Source organism: Physeter macrocephalus, chromosome 9, assembly GCF_002837175.3.
Source record: "Physeter macrocephalus isolate SW-GA chromosome 9, ASM283717v5, whole genome shotgun sequence".
NCBI classification, from domain to species: Eukaryota; Metazoa; Chordata; class Mammalia; order Artiodactyla; family Physeteridae; genus Physeter; species Physeter macrocephalus.
In genome coordinates, this window is record NC_041222.1 from 106,409,154 (window position 1) to 106,425,898 (window position 16,745).

General features: G+C 38.2%; 1 protein-coding gene across 1 annotated transcript in view; it reads left to right on the forward strand.

Annotated features, from left to right (window-relative positions):
- Positions 1-15,796, forward strand: part of NEK1 (NIMA related kinase 1) — a 205,564-nt gene extending 189,768 nt beyond the window's left edge. The window contains exon 35 of the mRNA XM_028494271.1: positions 14,547-15,796. Within this exon, the coding sequence (XP_028350072.1) occupies positions 14,547-14,560 (14 nt within the window). The 3' untranslated portion in view covers positions 14,561-15,796. The remainder of the gene's footprint in view (positions 1-14,546) is intronic.
- The last annotated feature ends 949 nt before the right edge of the window (positions 15,797-16,745 follow it).

Here is a 16,745-nt window from a genome sequence, read left to right on the forward strand (position 1 = left end):
GGCCACTGAAGGGCATGGTCTGTGCTTACATGTTGTATACAGTTTCCTTGGGAGATAAGACAGATAGATAGGAAAGGAAGTGTAAAACTATACGTAGAAGTGCTCATTCTGAAATGTTTTCAGTGCAGTAGGAATTAGAGAAGGGAGATCAAACTGGGAAAAATGGAAAGAAACGTAGAGGGTGTGACTTCTAGGGAAAAGAACAAACCAGCGATTCATGTGTGTTAGAGTTAGACTGACTGTATTAGGAGCTTCCTGTTGAGAATTAGTCTTTGTGATTGACCCTGTGAAATGTGTAAGGCACATGGAGGAAACCAGTGAAGGTTTCTGAAGTGAAAGGACTGACATAGTGGAAGAGGCAGCAGGAGCACCTGATGGAAATGGTAGAGGCAGTTGGCGTGAGTTGGTGAGGACCCGGACTTCGTGTTCAGAGGGGTGTTCAGGTCAAGTATTTCAGAGCGAGGGTTTTATTAAAATAGTTGACATTTTGACTCATGAAAAATTAAGTCGGCTAAAATCACAACTCAAGAATGCTTTTTATTTGGGGAGAAACTTTATGGTTATGTAGACTTATTTACATTAACTGTAAGCTCAGCAAAAAATGTTTTTTGAGTTGCTTTAATGGAAGTAAAAGTCTTGTTAAAATTCTAATAGTCATCATTAAATTGAAACTAGAAAATCTTCAGGTAGAGTAAGTACTCTTTTTTTAAAAAATTTATTTATTTTATTTATTTATTTTTGGCTGCGTTGGGTCTTCGTTGCTGTGCGTGGGCTTTCTTTAGTTGCGGTGAGCGGGGGCCGCTCTTTGTTGCGGTGTGCAGACTTCTCATTGTGGTGGCTTCTCTTGTTGTGGAGCGCAGGCTGTAGGCACACAGGCCTCAGTAGTTGTGGCACACGGGCTCAGTAGTTGTGGCTCGCAGGCTCAGTAGTTGTGGCTCACAGGCTTAGTTGCTCCGCGGCATATGGGATCTTCCTGGACCAGAGCTTGAACCCGTGTCCCATGCATTGGCAGGCGGATTCTTAACCACTATGCCACCAGGGAAGTCCAGTAAGTACTCTTACAGCTTCAGACCCCACTGCATTTTCATTACTTTTCTTCTTAAGCTAACAGAATAACTGCCAAGGAGTAGTTCAGGCCATTAGCAGCAAGGAATAGATTGAATGTAAACCAGTCCTTTTTATAAGCCAGCAGTTAGTGCTGCCTGTGTGCTTCACTATGTAGTAGTTCAGATTATCAGAAATAGGCACAAACAGAATCATGTTTTATGCTTATGGTGGTTGCTCTGAAACCTATCAATAGAAATTTAAGGGAGCTCTTCTTTATTAAAAAAAATGTCAAAGGACAATAAAATAATTCCACTTTGGGGAAAAAATATAAGAACGTATTTATCCAAATAAACGTTTAGTGTCTTCAAAGCAGAGATACAGACTTATTCTAATGAAGGTATTCCATTACACAAAATATCTTGAAACTTCTCTTTCAGAAATTCCCTGACAGCTTATATACCAGATTCTTTTGATTGTCTCTCTTGATATAAGTCTATTCTGAGAGCATTTAATTTTTTTGGAAAAAGCTTAAAGTTACTTGCAACCAAGTTTAGTGAATGAAGTGGGTAATCAAGATAAATGATATGTGATCTTTTTCAGTAACTTACCATACAGTAATGAGCCTAATTTGTATAATTAGTTTGTAAACTGATTTGGAATATTTTGAACAAGAATTCATTTCTAAAAATATTTGTTAAAAATTAATACTGTTACTTTAAAGGTATGATTTGTAGACTAAAGTCAAGGATTTAAAGTTTTGATGCGTAATTTTGGCAGTACAAATTTTCATAAGATTTATTTATATTCCATCTTGTTCCCCCAAAAAAGGTTTAACTACATTATATATAGTGCAGTGTATATATATGTGTGTGTGTGTGTGTGTGTTTATACACACACACACACACACACAGAACAAACTGAAATTAAGTTAAAAACAAGTGTTTGGGAAAGTCAGCAAGTCAGGCAAATGAATACCTCAGGCAAATGAGTGCAAGCAATATAATATTAAGCCAAGTTGAAGTAGGAACAGAAAGTTCATGGTCAAAGGGTCTCTGCAATTTGGGAAAATAATTCACAAATTTGGTGCTGAGATTTGTAGCAAAGCAGGAAACCTAACTAATTGCTTGAGACAAAATATGTCCGTTACTCAGAGGACAGCTCTTTTTGGTATTGAAACAAAGGAAAAATGTCCAGTGATTCTTTTAAAAAGGGGACTATGATACAGTGTTCCTCATACTAGGGTAACATGTGGAGTCCTCTAAAGGGGAGAATACTTTTTCAGACTCCAAGAATCTAAGTCCGCAGACCTCAGTGAAAAACTGAAGTCTTAGTCTTTGCAAATGTCTGTCAGTTGTGTTTATTACTATAAAACATGGGGTTTTTTTATATATATATAAAATATTTTTATCAAAATGAATATTTAAAATATAAACATTATCTGGAACTTGTATATTCCTGATTTAATTGAAATCTTGGACACCATTTTATAAAACAGCCCTGTTATGGCCTGAAAACATTCTCAGTAACTTTTACAATATTTGGACTTCATAGGACCCTTTCTCATAATATGGCATGTGGAAGTTAATGGCATGAGGCCAGAAAAATGATTGTATTTGAGTGAATCTGTGGAGCGTATCAGACTAGTTCTGTTCCTACTCAGACTGCATCCTTCAGGCAGTTCTCCCAAGTATCGTTTCAAGATGCTTTTCATGAGTAGTCAGCAACAGTGTGCTTGGGAGTTAGCCTTGCTTGACAGGTATTTGGAAAACTTGCCCCTTCCGTAGAGAAAAAGCACCGTCAGCTGAGCCACGAGGTAGAATTGACACCGTCCTGTGACAGCTGAGTGGTTTCAGAAGGACACATGCCTACCCAGAAGGCCATTGCCCTGAAAAGCACCACCAATCATGCCGGCTAATGCACTCCTCAAGAAGCAGTACCAGGTTTTCTCTGCCACACAAATGAAAGGGCATGAGGACCCCGAGTTCTGGATCATAAAGCCTGCAGTAATTCCTTTAGCCTGGAAAAAAATGTAAAGCAGCTAAACATATCAACTCACTAAGCTGGTTGTAAAATGTATATTGAATTCTCTGAATCAGCCATCCCCAACTTTTATGGCGCCAGGGACCGGTTTCGTGGAAGACAGTTTTTCCACAGAGTGGGGAGTGGGGTGGGAGTTGTTTGGGGCTGAATCAAGCACGTTACATTTACTGTGCACTTTATTTCTATTATTATTACACTGTAATATATAATGAAATAATTATACAACTCACCGTACTGCAGAATCAGTGGGAGCCCTGAGCTTGTTTTCCTGCAACTAGATGGTCCCATGTGGGGGTGATGGGAGACAGTGACACCCGAAGTGTGTTCCTTATGTCCAGTCTACCCCGTTAGATGCAGCTTAATTGTCACTTGCCACTCACTGGTAGGGTTTTGATGTGAGTCTGCAAGCAAGGGATTTATGATGGTCTCTGTGCCGTCAGACCTTTCTGCTAATGAGAATCTGTATTTGCAGCCGCTCCCCAGCACTAGCATCACCGCCTCAGATCATCAGGCATTAGATTCTCATAAGGAGCGCGCAGCCTACATCCCTCGCATGCGTAGTTCACAGTAGGGTTCGCGCTCCTCTGAGAATCTAATGCCGCTGATCTGTCAGGTGGTGGAGCTCAGGCGGTAATGTGAGCAATGGGGAGTGGCTGTAAATACAGATGGAGCTTCACTGGCCCGCCACTCACCTCCTCCTGTGCGGCCCGGTTCCTAACAGGCCATGGACCGGTACCTGTCCATGGCCTGGGGGTTGGGACCCCTGCTCTAAATAAATTAACTTGCTGTTTTGTATTGTTCATCATATGACACTTAAATGTTAGACAGTGATTGGATTTAGAATAACTATTTTAAAGTCCTTTTTTTTAAAATGAAGGTCATGCATTTATCCTTTTTTTACTGAAGTATAGTTGATTTACAATACTATATTAATTTCAGGTGTTCAGCATAGTGATTCAGTATTTTTACAGGTTATACTCCATTACAAGTTATTAGAAGATAATGGCTATAATTCCCTTGCTGTACAATATATCCTTGTTTCTTATATATTTTATACAGAGTAGCTTGTATCTCTTAATCCCATGCCCCTAATTTGCCCCTCCCCCCTTCCCTTTCCCCTTTGGTAGCCACTAGTTTGTTTACTGTATCTGTGAGTCTGTTTCTTTTTTGCATGTATATTCATTTGTATTATTTTTAAAGATTCCAAAATAAGTGGTATCATGCACTATTAGACTTTCTCTGTGTGACTACTTTCACTAAGCATATTATACTCTAGGTCCATCCGCATTGCTGCAAATGGCAGGATTTCATTCTTTTTTATGGCTGAGTAATATTCCATTGTGTATATTTACCACATCCTCTTTATCCATTCATCTGTTGATGGACATTTAGTTTGCTTCCATATCTTGGCTATTGTAAATAATGCTGCTATGAACATTGGGGTGCGTGTATCTTTTTTGAATCAGTGTTTTTGTTTTTTTCAGGATATATACCCAAGAATAGAATACTGGATCATATGGTAGTTCCATTTTTAGTTTTTTCCATAATGACTGCACCAATTTACATTCCCACCAACAGTGTACAAGGGTTATGTTTTCTCCACATCCTCTCCAACATTTGTTATTTGTAGGCTTTTTGGTGATGGCAGGTGATGAGGTGATATCTCGTTTTGATTTGCATTTCTCTAATAATTAGTGACGTTGGACATCTTTTCATGTGTGTTAGCCATTTGTATGTCTTTGGAAAATGTCTAGTCAGGACTTCTGCCCATTTATTTATTTATTTATTTATTTTGTTTTTAAATTTATGGCTGTGTTGTGTCTTAGTTGTGGCACACGGGGGTCTTCGTTGAGGTGTGTGGGATCTTCCGTTGCAGCACAGGCTCTTGGTTGTGGCATGCAGGCTTCTCTCTAGTTGTGGCATGCAGACTCCAGAGTACACGGGCTCTGTAGTTTGCGGCACATGGGCTCTCTCATTGGGGCACACGAGCACAGTAGGTATGGTGCACGGGCTTAGTTGCCCCATGGCATGTGGGATCTTAGTTCCCTGACCAGGTATCAAGCCCGTGTCCCCTGCATTGGAAGGCAAATTCTTTACCACTGGACTACCAGGGGAACTCCCTCTTCTGCCCATTTTTGATTAGGTTGTTTTTTGGTTTTGGTTTTGGGTTTGTTTTATATTGAGTTGTATGAGCTGTTTATATAGTTTGGATATTAATCCCTTGTTAGTCATATCATTTGCAATATTTTCTCCCATTCCAAAGGTTGTGTTTTTGTTTTGCTGGTGGTTTCCTTTGCTGTGCAAAAAGCTTTTAAGTTTAATTAGGTCCATTTGTTTGTTTTTGCTTTTATTTCTTTTGCCTTAGGAGATGGATCCAAAAAAATATTGCTATGATTTATGTCAGGAGTGCTCTATGTTCTCTTCTATGAGTCTTATGGTTTCAGGTTTAACATTTAGGTTTTTAATCCATTTTGAGTTTATTTTTTTGTATATGGTGTGAGGAAATGTTCTAATCTCATTCTTTTACATGCATCTGTCCAATTTTCCCAGCACTACTCCTTGAAGAGAATGTCTTTCTCCATTATGTGTTCTTACCTCCTTTGTCATAGATTAATTGACCATAGGTGTGTGGGTTTGTTTTTGGGCTCTCTGTTCTGTTCCATTGATCTATATGTCTGTTTTTGTGCCAACACCACACTGTTTTGATTACTGTAACTTTGTAGTAGACACTAAGTCCCCTACATATGAATGAGTTCTGTTCTGAGAGCACATTAGTAAGTCCAATTTGTTCATAAGTCCAACAAAGTTAGCCTAGGTACCCAAATAACACAGTCGGCTATATAGTACTGTACCGCAATAGGTTTATAATACTTTTCACACATGTAATATGTAAAAAGCAAAGAAACACAAAAAATAAAATATTTTTAATCTTATAGTACAGTACCTTGAAAAGTACAGTAGTCCAGTACAACAGCTGGCATCCAGGGGCTGGCATCGAGTGAATAGGCAAGAAGAGCTACTAACTGGAGGAGGGAGATGGCAGAGCTGAAAGATCATCAGCAATAGGAGACAGAGGGCAAGCTGCAGTTTCATTCATGCCTGACATTGATGGCACAGGTTCTGCTTCCTTGCTGGATTCAGTTCTATCTACCCTCTTGAAAAAACGATCCAATGATGTCTGTGTAGTAGCTCTCTTTTTCTCATCGTAGATGACATGGTATCACTGGATTGCATTGTGAACGGCTGCTGCAACCTTTGTGTACCATTCTATGTTTGGGTCCTGAGCCTCAGAGACTAACAGTGCTTACTGAAGTAAAGAGAATCCCCTTGCCGTTTCCTGCATCGTGAATCTCTTCAGTTCTTCAGTTACTTCTTCTTCCTCTTGTAGCTCCACTCTCTCAATTATTTTCACTTTTCTTTCCATCATTATCGCTTGGCACTTCTCAGCCATACCAGCTACACACCGCTGCCTTTACGTGTGCTTCCTGGGCTTGAAATAAAGATACTGTATTACTGTACTCTATACAGTACTCTACAGTAACGTACACAAAAGCACAACCACTTGTAGAGGATGTATGCATGTGACAATGTACACCAGACATGTGAACTTACTTATGTGATTGGACATGAGAACACACGTTTGCATCTTTGAAAGTTTGCAACTTGAAGGTTTGTATGTAGGGGACTTACTGTAGTCTGAAGTCTGGGAGGGAGACAGCCTCCAGCTTTGTTGTTTTTTTTTCCTCAAGATTGCTTTGGCAATTCAGGGTCTTTTGTGGTTCCATATGAATTTTTGAATTATTTGTTCTAGTTCTAGGGAAAATGTCATGGGTATTTTGATAGGGATTGCATTAAATCTGTAGACTGCTTTGGCTAGTATGCCATTTAACAATATTAATTCTTCCAGTCCAAGAGCACAGGATATCTTTCTATTTCTTTGTATTATCTTCAGTTTCCTTCATGACTGTTTTACAGTTTCAGTGTATAGGTAGGTCATTCACCTCCTTGGTTAAGTTTATTCCTATGTATTTTATTCTTTTTGATGTGATTTTAAACAGGATTTTTTTCTCTTTCTGATGATTTATTATTAATGTATAGAAAAGCAACAGATTTCTATATGTTAATCTTGTATCCTGCAACTTTGCTGAATTCATTTATTAGTTCTAATAGTTTTTGGGGGGGAGACTAGGGTTTTCTTATATAAAGTATCATGTCATCTGCAAGAAGTGATAGTTTTACTTCTTCCCTTCCAATTTGATGCCTTTTATTTCTTTTTCTTGTCTGATTGCTGTGGCTAGGGCTTCTAACACTATGTAAATAGAAGTGGCAAGAGTGGACATCCTTGTCTAGTTCCTGAATATAGAGGAAAAGCTTTCAGCTTTTCACTGTTGACTGTGATATTAGCTATGGGTCTGTCATAAATGGCCCTTATTATGTTGAGATGTGTTCCCTTTATATATACTTTGATGGAAATTTTTATCATGAATGGATGTTGAATTTTCTCAAATGATTTCTGCACCTATTGAGATGATCGTGTGATTTTTTTACGCTTCCCTTTGTTAATGTGGTGCTGTCACATTCGCAGATTTGCAAATGTTAAACCATCCTTGCATCCTGAGAATAAATCCAACGTGATTGTGGTGTATGATCCTTTTTATATATTTTTGGATTTGGTTTGCTAATATTTTGTTGAGGAGTTTTGCATCTATATTCATCAAAGAGATTGGCCTGTAACTTTCTTTTCTTGTAGTGCCTTTGTCTGGTTTTGGTATCAGGGTAATGGTGGCCTCGTAGAATAAATTTGGGAGCATCCCATCCTCTTTAATTTTTTGGAATAGTTTGTGAAGGACAGCTATTATTTCTTTATATGTTTAGTAGAATTTCCCAGTGAAGCCCTCTGGTCCTGGACTTTTGTTGGCTGGGAGGTTTTCTTTATTACAAATTCAATTTCACTACTAGTGATTGATCTGTTCAGATTGTTTCTTCGTGATTCAGCCTTGACAGGTTGTGTGTTGCTAGAAATTTGTCCATTTCTTCTGTCCAATTTGTTGGCAGATAACTGTTCATAGTATTATGATTTTTTGTTACCTCTGTGGTATCGGTTGTTATTTCTTCACTTTCATTTTGTTTATTTGGGTCCTCTTTTCTTTGTGAGCCTGGCTAAAGGTTTATCAACTTTATTTATCTTATCAAAAATCAACTCTTAGTTTCATTCATCTTTTCGTCTCTATTTTATTTATTTCCTTTATATTTTTTCCTACCTGCTGCTGACTTTGGGCTTTGTTTGTACTTCTTTTTCTAATTCCTTTAGGTGGTAGGTTAGGTTGTGTTTTTGAAGTTTTTCCTATTTCTTGAGGAAGGCCTGTATCCCTATGAACTTTCCTCTTAGAACTGCTTTTGCTGCATCCAGAAGGTTTTGGAATTTTGTGTTTTTATTTTCATTTGTCTTGAGGTGTTTTCTGATTTCCTCTTTGATTTCTTCATCGACTCATTGGGTTTTTAGTAGCATGTTGTTTGGTCTCCATGTGTTTGTTCTTTTCCCTGTTTTCTTTCTGTAATTGATATATGACTTGATATAATTTCTATCCTCCTAAATTTGTTGAGACTTGTTTTGTGGCCTAGCATGTGATCTATCCTGGAGAATGTTCCATCTACACTTGAAAAGAATATGTACTCTGCTGGTTTTGGATGTAAAGTCCTATAGAGATCTGTTAAGACCAACCAGTCTATTGAGCTATTTAAGACCACTGTTGCCTATTGATTTTCTGTCTGGATGATCTGTGCATTGATGTAAGTGGGGTGTTAAAGTCCCCTACTATTATTGTAGTGTTGTCAGTTTCTCCCTTTATGTCTGTTAGTTTTTGCTTTTTATATATTTAGGTGCTCCTATATTGGGCGCATGTATGTTAACTAATGTAATATCCTCTTCTTGTATTGATCTGTTTATTATTATAGTGTCTTTATCTTTTTTTATGGCCTTTGTTTTAAAGTCTATTTTTGTCTGATATATGTATTGCTACCCCCACTTTCTTGTCATTTCCATTTGCATGAAATGTCTTTTTCCATCCCCTCACTTTCAATCTGTGTTTGCTTTTAGCCCTGAAGTGAGTCTCCTATACGCAGCATATTGAAGGGTCTTGGTTTTTGGTGTTTTTTAAAAATCTAGTCAGCTACCCTATGTCTTTTGACGAGAGCATTTAATCCATTGATATTTAAAGTACTTAATTGATAGGTATGTACTTACTGTTTTCTGTTTTCTGGCTGTTGTAGTTCTTCTCTGTTAATTTCTTCTCTTACGGTTTGATGATTTTCTTTAGTGGTGTGCTGTGTTTCTTTCTTTTTGATTTTTGTGTATCTATTGTAGGGCTTGATTTGTGGTTACCATGGGATTCATATATGTTGGCATGTTGACCCATAATTATATCTACTTGTTTTAAGCTGCTAGTCATTTAAGTTCAAAGGTATTCCAAAAGAGCTACATTTTTTACTCCATCTCCCACGTTTTGTGTTTTTTATGTCATGTGTTACATATTCATGCTTATCTCTTACCTGTTCGTTGTAATTATAGTTGCTTTTAATATTTTTTTGTCTTTCAACCTATGTACTGGCTTAAGTGGTTGATCTTCAATCCTTACTATATACTTGCCTTTCCTAGTGGGATTTTCCCTTTCTTATAGGTTTTTACTTCTTTTCCATTTAGAGGACACAGTTTAACATTCTTTTTAGAGTCAGTTTAGTGTTGCTGTACTTGTTTAATTTTTACTTGTTGGAGAAATTCTTTCTCTCTCCTTCTGTTCTAAATGATTATCTTTCTGAGTGGAGTGTCCTGGCTTGCAAGTTTTTCCCTTTCAGCACTTTGAATATATATTGCCACTCCCTTCTGGCCTGCAAAGTTTCTGCAGAGAAATCAGCTGATAGCCTTATGGGGCTTCCCTTTTATATAACTCTTTGTTTTTCTCTTGCTGCCTTTAGAATCCTCTCTTTATCTTTAACTTTTGCCATTTTAATTATGATAGGTCTTTGTGTGGTGGGTCCATTTGGGTTCATCTCGTTTGGAACCCTCTGTGCTTCCCGTGCCTGGATATCTATATTCTTCTACAGGTTTGGGAATTTTTCAGCCAAAATTTCCTCACATACATTTTTTTTTTTCTGTACACGGGCCTCTCACTGTTGTGGCCTCTCCCATTGTGGAGCACAGGCTCCGGACGCGCAGGCTCAGTGGCCATGGCTCACGGGCCTAGCCGCTCCGCGGCATGTGGGATCTTCCCAGACCGGGGCATGAACCCGTGTCCCCTGCGTCGGCAGGTGGACTCTCAACCACTGCGCCACCAGGGAAGTCCCTCACATACATTTTTGATCCCCTTCTCTCTCTCTTCTCCTTCTGGGACTCCTATAATGTGAATGTTGGAACACCTAATGCTATCTCAAAGATCTCTTAAATTTTTTTTAATGAAAGCAATTTTTCTTTCTCTTGTTCTGATTGGGTGGTTTCCATTGTTCAGTTATGTCTTCCAGATCACTTGTGCAGTCTTCTGTATCATTTAGTGATTCATTTCCTTATAGTGTGTTTTTATTTCAGCTGTTGTATTATTCATTTCTGATTGGCTCTTTCTATATTTTCTAGTTCTTCATTAAAATGTTCAGTGTTTAGATCAATTCTTTTCCCTAATTCAGTTAACATTTTTTTTACTAATGTTTTGAATTTTTTATCTGGAAAATTATTTATTTCTATTTCATTATTTATCTGGAGTTTTCTCTTACTCTTTGAATTGAGAGCAGTTCCTCTGCCTTTTCTTTCTTTTTTTTTCTATTTTTAAATTTTTTATTGAGTGTAGTTGATTTACATTGTTGTTTTAATTTCTGCTGTACAGCAAAGTGATTCAGTTATATATATATATATATATATATATATATACACAATTCTTTTTTTTAATATTCTTTTCCATTATGGCTTATCCCTGGATGTTGAATATAGTTCCCTGTGCTGTACAGTAGGACCTTGTTGTTTATCCATTCTATATATAATAGTTTGCATCTGCTAACCCCAAATTCCTAATCCATCCCTCCTCACCACGCCACCTTGGCAACCACATGGCTGTTCTCTATGTCTGTGAGTCTGTTTCTGTTTCGTGGATAAGTTCATGTGTGTCATATTTTAGATTCCACATATAAGTGATATCATATGGTACCACTTGAGTAAGTGACAACAGTGGCACCTGCTGCCCCACCCAACTCTGCCTCAGGCCTGGGTCACCTCTGTGTCCCAAGGTTCAGTCTCTTCCCCAGTTCTGGCTGCCCCAGTTCCAGTGCTACACTGTGGCTTGGAGTGAATGGGGCTGGAGAATAGGCTCTGCTTGGGCTGGGGTTGTGTGATGAGGTGGTCCCGGGAAGAACCTCAGCCGTTAGAGCGCACCTCTCTCTGCACTGCCTCTGGGGCCAACACTTGAGCTCCTCACAACTGGACTCCAGGCTTCTCCAGCCCTTGTATTTGTCACAGCATCTTCCAGCCAGCTAACAGGGCTTATGTCCTCTGTCTAGGGCCCCAGTACTGGGACACCCAGTCTGTGGCTCAACCCGCTCACTCCCCAACGCAAGTGTCCATCGCTGCAATCTCCCTTTTCCTCTAAGTCCCCTCCCAGGGGCACAGGTCGTGACCTGATCTCTCTTCTTCCCATCATACCAGATTCTCTGAGAATCTTTCTTACAGCCTTGGTTGTACAGCAGTCCGGCTAGTTTCCAGTTCGTTTTCAGTGAGAATTGTTCCACATGTAGATGTATTTTTAATGTGTTCCTGGTGGGGGTGATGGTGAGCTCCACATCCTCTTACTCTGCCATCTTGATCTCTCCCTTTAGAGTCCTTCTTATTCAAAATTCTTATACTGCAGATCTAGCTGTCTTTCCCCAGACTGTTATCTTTTAGGCCACATCTTAGGAGATAACAATAAAACCATGTCATCTGCATATGGTGCTTAGACACTTTTATTTTCTGTGTTGGTGGGGGGTATTGAGGGAGGGGATGAATAATGATATGTAGTACACCCAATAGTGATATCAGGGGCATTAAGTTAGAAGTTAAAAAGATTTTCTACGACACATTTCTGTTTTATTTAATCAGAAATTACGTGAGTCCTCAAAAGACAGCCTGAACTATTCACCTCCCCCAGCTGTCACAGTGCAGGTTTGGTAAGCACCCACAGTATACAGCTCCCCTGTCATAGTGCAGGTGTGGTAAGCACCTACAGTATACAGCTCCCCTGACTGTGACAGTGCAGGTTTGGTAAGCACCTACAGTATACAACACCCCCGTACTGTCACAGTGCAGGTTTGGTAACCACCTATAGTATACAACACCCCCATACTGTCACAGTGCAGGTTTGGTAAACACCTACAATATACAACACCCGCATACTGTCACAGTGCAGGTTTGGTAACCACCTATAGTATACAACATGCCAATACTGTCACAGTGCAGGTTTGGTAAGCACCTACAGTATACAACTCCCCTGACTGTCACAGCACAGGTTTGGTAAGCGCCTACAGTATACAACTCCCCTGACTGTCACTGTGCAGATGTGGTAAGAACCTACTGTATATAACTCCCTCATATCGTCACATTGCAGATTTGCTAAGTGCCTACAGGTGTAGCGATTGGTAAAATTAATGCCGCTTAGTCTTTAGCTAGGTACTAGCTAAGCTAGAGTCAGAGATCAAAAAGAGATAGTACAATGTGTGAACTGCTTTATATTATTCCTAAAAAATATATTCTTTAAGGAGAGGAGGAGCCAAGTGTAGACAGTCATAGAATGGCAGAGGCCAGCAGGTCCTCGTGTAGAACATTGATCTTAGCAGTCCAAGCTTGTAAACGGCTAAGAAGGAAACAAAGACCTTCCTTCTGCATTTATTTTAGATAGAATATTGTGCTATTTATGTGATGAGGTTCTGTACACCAGTTACAGTGAAGGAATGAAATTTTCATCATCACTTGGATAAGCCCCACCAATATGATGAGTTGAATAAGTAGTACATGAAACAATTTGTATAATATTTAAAAGCAATTTTATTTAAATGTGCGTATATGTAATAAAAATAAAAAGCCATGGGAAGGAAGGGGACACATCAATTTCAGGATACTGATAACACCCCTCAGTAGGAGGAGAAGGCAATAAGATGGGAAAAGGGTGCTCTCTCTCTTTAATGTGTTTTTCTTGAATCAGTTATCTAAACCAGTGTGGCCAAAAGTTAACTTTTACTAATTCTAGATATTAGGTACCTGTGTGTTCATTAGTTTATTCTCTGTACTTTTCTGTTTGAAAGTTTGTCATTGTAAAAAAAATAAGTAAATTATAGTACACAGCAATAAGTGTAACACTGAAAGCAATAAAATATGTTGTATAAAGTGATGGCCCAGCTATATTGGAAGAAATAAAGTGTCAGGATACTTCCTCCCAGGGGAGAGGACGTCAGAGCTGGATTTTGAAAGATAAGTGGGGATTTATCCCCCAAGGCATATGTCTCCTTGTACATAGAGGGGTGCCAGCTGTTGTACTACAGGAACTGTAAGCTCTTCAGTGTTACTAGAGCATATATTATGGGGACAGCTGAGGAAGATGGGCAATGGAAGTAGACAAGGCTAGAAGTACTTAAAAGGCCAGATCCTGAAGGGCATTGCAGTCTACATAAGGAGCACAGGTTCTGTCCTGAGCCTGTGGGGAGCTCGTGAGGGGTTTCAAGCAGTGCAGTGATTAGAGATGACACTTTGATTTTAACGGAAGAGCTTTCTGGAGTGTGAAGATAGTGACTGTTATGTAAGGTTAAATTAAGCAGTCTGTTTAATTCATTCCACAGTGTTTTTTTAGACTAATGAAAAATTGGAGATAACTAGAATGTCTATAAATGCAAATAGTTAATTTAAATATGCCATATCTGTAAAGAAAATACTGCACAGCCATTGAAACTGACATGGAATATATCTATGATTTATTCATTTTCAACATTTTATTGTAAAATTTTTATCATATGAAAATGTTGAAAAAACTTCAGTTACCACCCATATGCCCACCATCTAGATTCTTCCATTAACATTTTATAATCTTGCTTTATCACTTATTTGTCCATCCATTATGTGTTTCAAAGGGAAAAACTCGAGTCTCAGAACTGCATCTTGTTGTAATTTTTTAAAACATATTTGTGTATGCATAAGTAAGCAATCTGGGAAGATTTATATAAAACTATTAGCTTTGGTTGTCTTTGGCTGGTAGGTGATTTTTGCTTCCCACTTAATTCTTTATTGTACTGTCTGAATATTTTACATTGAGTGTGTGATATTGTAATAAAAACTACATTTAAAACTACAGTAAGGCTCTTTTCCTTTAGTGTGACAGAGAATGAAGTTTTTACTAGGTAAATACATAGAGCTTGATTTGCAATGAGTGAATTAAATTTTTTTCTTTTTTGTACAGATAATGATGAATAATCCTCAGAACGTTCTTTAATCCTCAACGGAATGAAAGCATTTAAATTTTGGCTTATCACAATAACAAGCTTCAGTGGGAAATATAGCGATTTTTTATAAATGAAATATTAGATTTAAAATGGGCCTGCTGATTGCATGAAAATGATGGAGAAACATGCCATTTTTCAATTAAGATTCTAGTTTTTTATCTATTTTATTTTGTTTGTTGAGTTCTATAGTTCTCTCCTACAGAATATATACTTTATTAAATGTTCCAACCAAAGTGTAAGACACAGTGATCCAGACTGGACTTAATGGCTTTGAAGAAGATGTACCATGCAGCAAGGTAATTTTTACTTTCAGCAAATGTCTTTAAGTTGAAAGAATAACTTCTGTTGTGAAAGACCTGCCTTTGCTTTTTCAATTATGCTTTTAAGCATGACCCTTTTTTCTGTCTCCTTGTTTTCACGGCCAGCAATTCTGGACTAAAGAACCTTGTCAAGGGCTCTGTTTAAATCTTAACATTTCGAAGATGGAACTTTTAGCCTTAAAGTTTATATTCTCAGTCCTTTTTCAACCAGTGTGTCTCCTGAACTAGCTGAATGGAAACAGGCTATAAAAACAGTCTTAGAAGTCATTGAAAAATTTGATTACTAACAAATAGCAAAAATATATTTCCTGATATTTAAAAAGTTGGTTAATTACTTTTGTTTCTTTTTGAGGACCAGAACAAGGAAGACTATATCTAAAAGTTAGTCTGTGAATTTTAACATTGATCTAGCATATAACATAAAGTTGCCCTTTTGGTTTTCAGCTTCCTCTCATGCATGTGCTTTTTAATTGAGATTCAGAAGGAGAAAGGAATCATTTTTATTTTGACAGTGTGACAGTTTTGGTAACTAGTATTTCAAAGGGGGGAAATGTTTACCTCTTTCAATACCATTATGAGAAGATTTTGTTAGGTCATTAAGACAATGGTCACACAGCTTCAATTGCAATATGCCAGCTATTACATCATTAGAGATGTCTGAAGTCCAGATGCTTTTAGTAATAAGAGCAGAATTTTGGAAACTCAGAACAAAGAAGGCTTATTGGCATAATCTGTAATTTGAACAGTAAAATCGTATGTTGCAGCACTATCAGTAGTATGCTGAATTAATTATGTATATTATTTCTGACATCCAAAGCTAAATACTTAATTTTTATATGTTTGTTTATTTTATGATATTGCTATTAAATTTTTACTATCTACCTGAAGTACACTATTGGTTGTCTTTTATTTATTAGCACTGTTATTAATAGACTGCTTTTACAGAGAGCTGAGAATACTTTTGATTATTTTACCTGAACATTTTAATTTTTTTTTCAATAGAAGAATATTTGAATTTTGTACTTTAATTCTCTACACTCCTAAATGATGATAATGATTTGTGGGAGTGAGTATTTTTAAATTCTTAACCTAGAAATGCAAGTAGGAGTATAACACAGTAGAAAGAGTTGTTTAGCCATATTTCAAAAGATGTTATCTGGGCTTCCCTGGTGGCGCAGTGGTTGAGAATCCACCTGCCGATGCAGGGGACACGGGTTCGTGCCCTGGTCCGGGAAGATCCCACATGCCGCGGAGCGGCTGGGCCCGTGAGCCATGGCCACTGAGCCTGCGTGTCCGGAGCCTGTGCTCCACAACAGGAGAGGCCACAACAGTGAGAGGCCCGCATACCGAAAAAAAAAAAAAAGATGTCATCTATACAAGAATAGGGGTGACAAACAGGATATGTGCCATCTTCAGTCAATTGGTAGTGAGTGGCTCTGGGGTGTTATTATGGAAAGGTTGTCTGTGCCAGTGGTAAAGAGGGTTTTTATTGTTCAGCAAGGTCTATTGTAGGTGTTAGAGGAGGAACGTGGAAGTATCTATAGATTCATAGAATGTTAGAGCAAACAAGGGCTATCAGGATAATTTAGTGTTATCTACATTTCTCAGGCGAGGGCACTGAGTTGTCACATGAGTGAATTCACTTGTGTAGATAGCCAGGGTCAGACTGGTTACTGGCCTTACCCTATGCTGTTACTTCCACATTCTTTTAAAATTTATCTCCTCTAGAGAGTGAAAAGCAATAGATTTAATAGGAAAAGGTACATTTAGCATTAATGCATTAAGAATTCTGCAGAGATGTTCTGTTTCTGGGATTGGCACACTATTCTCATTTAC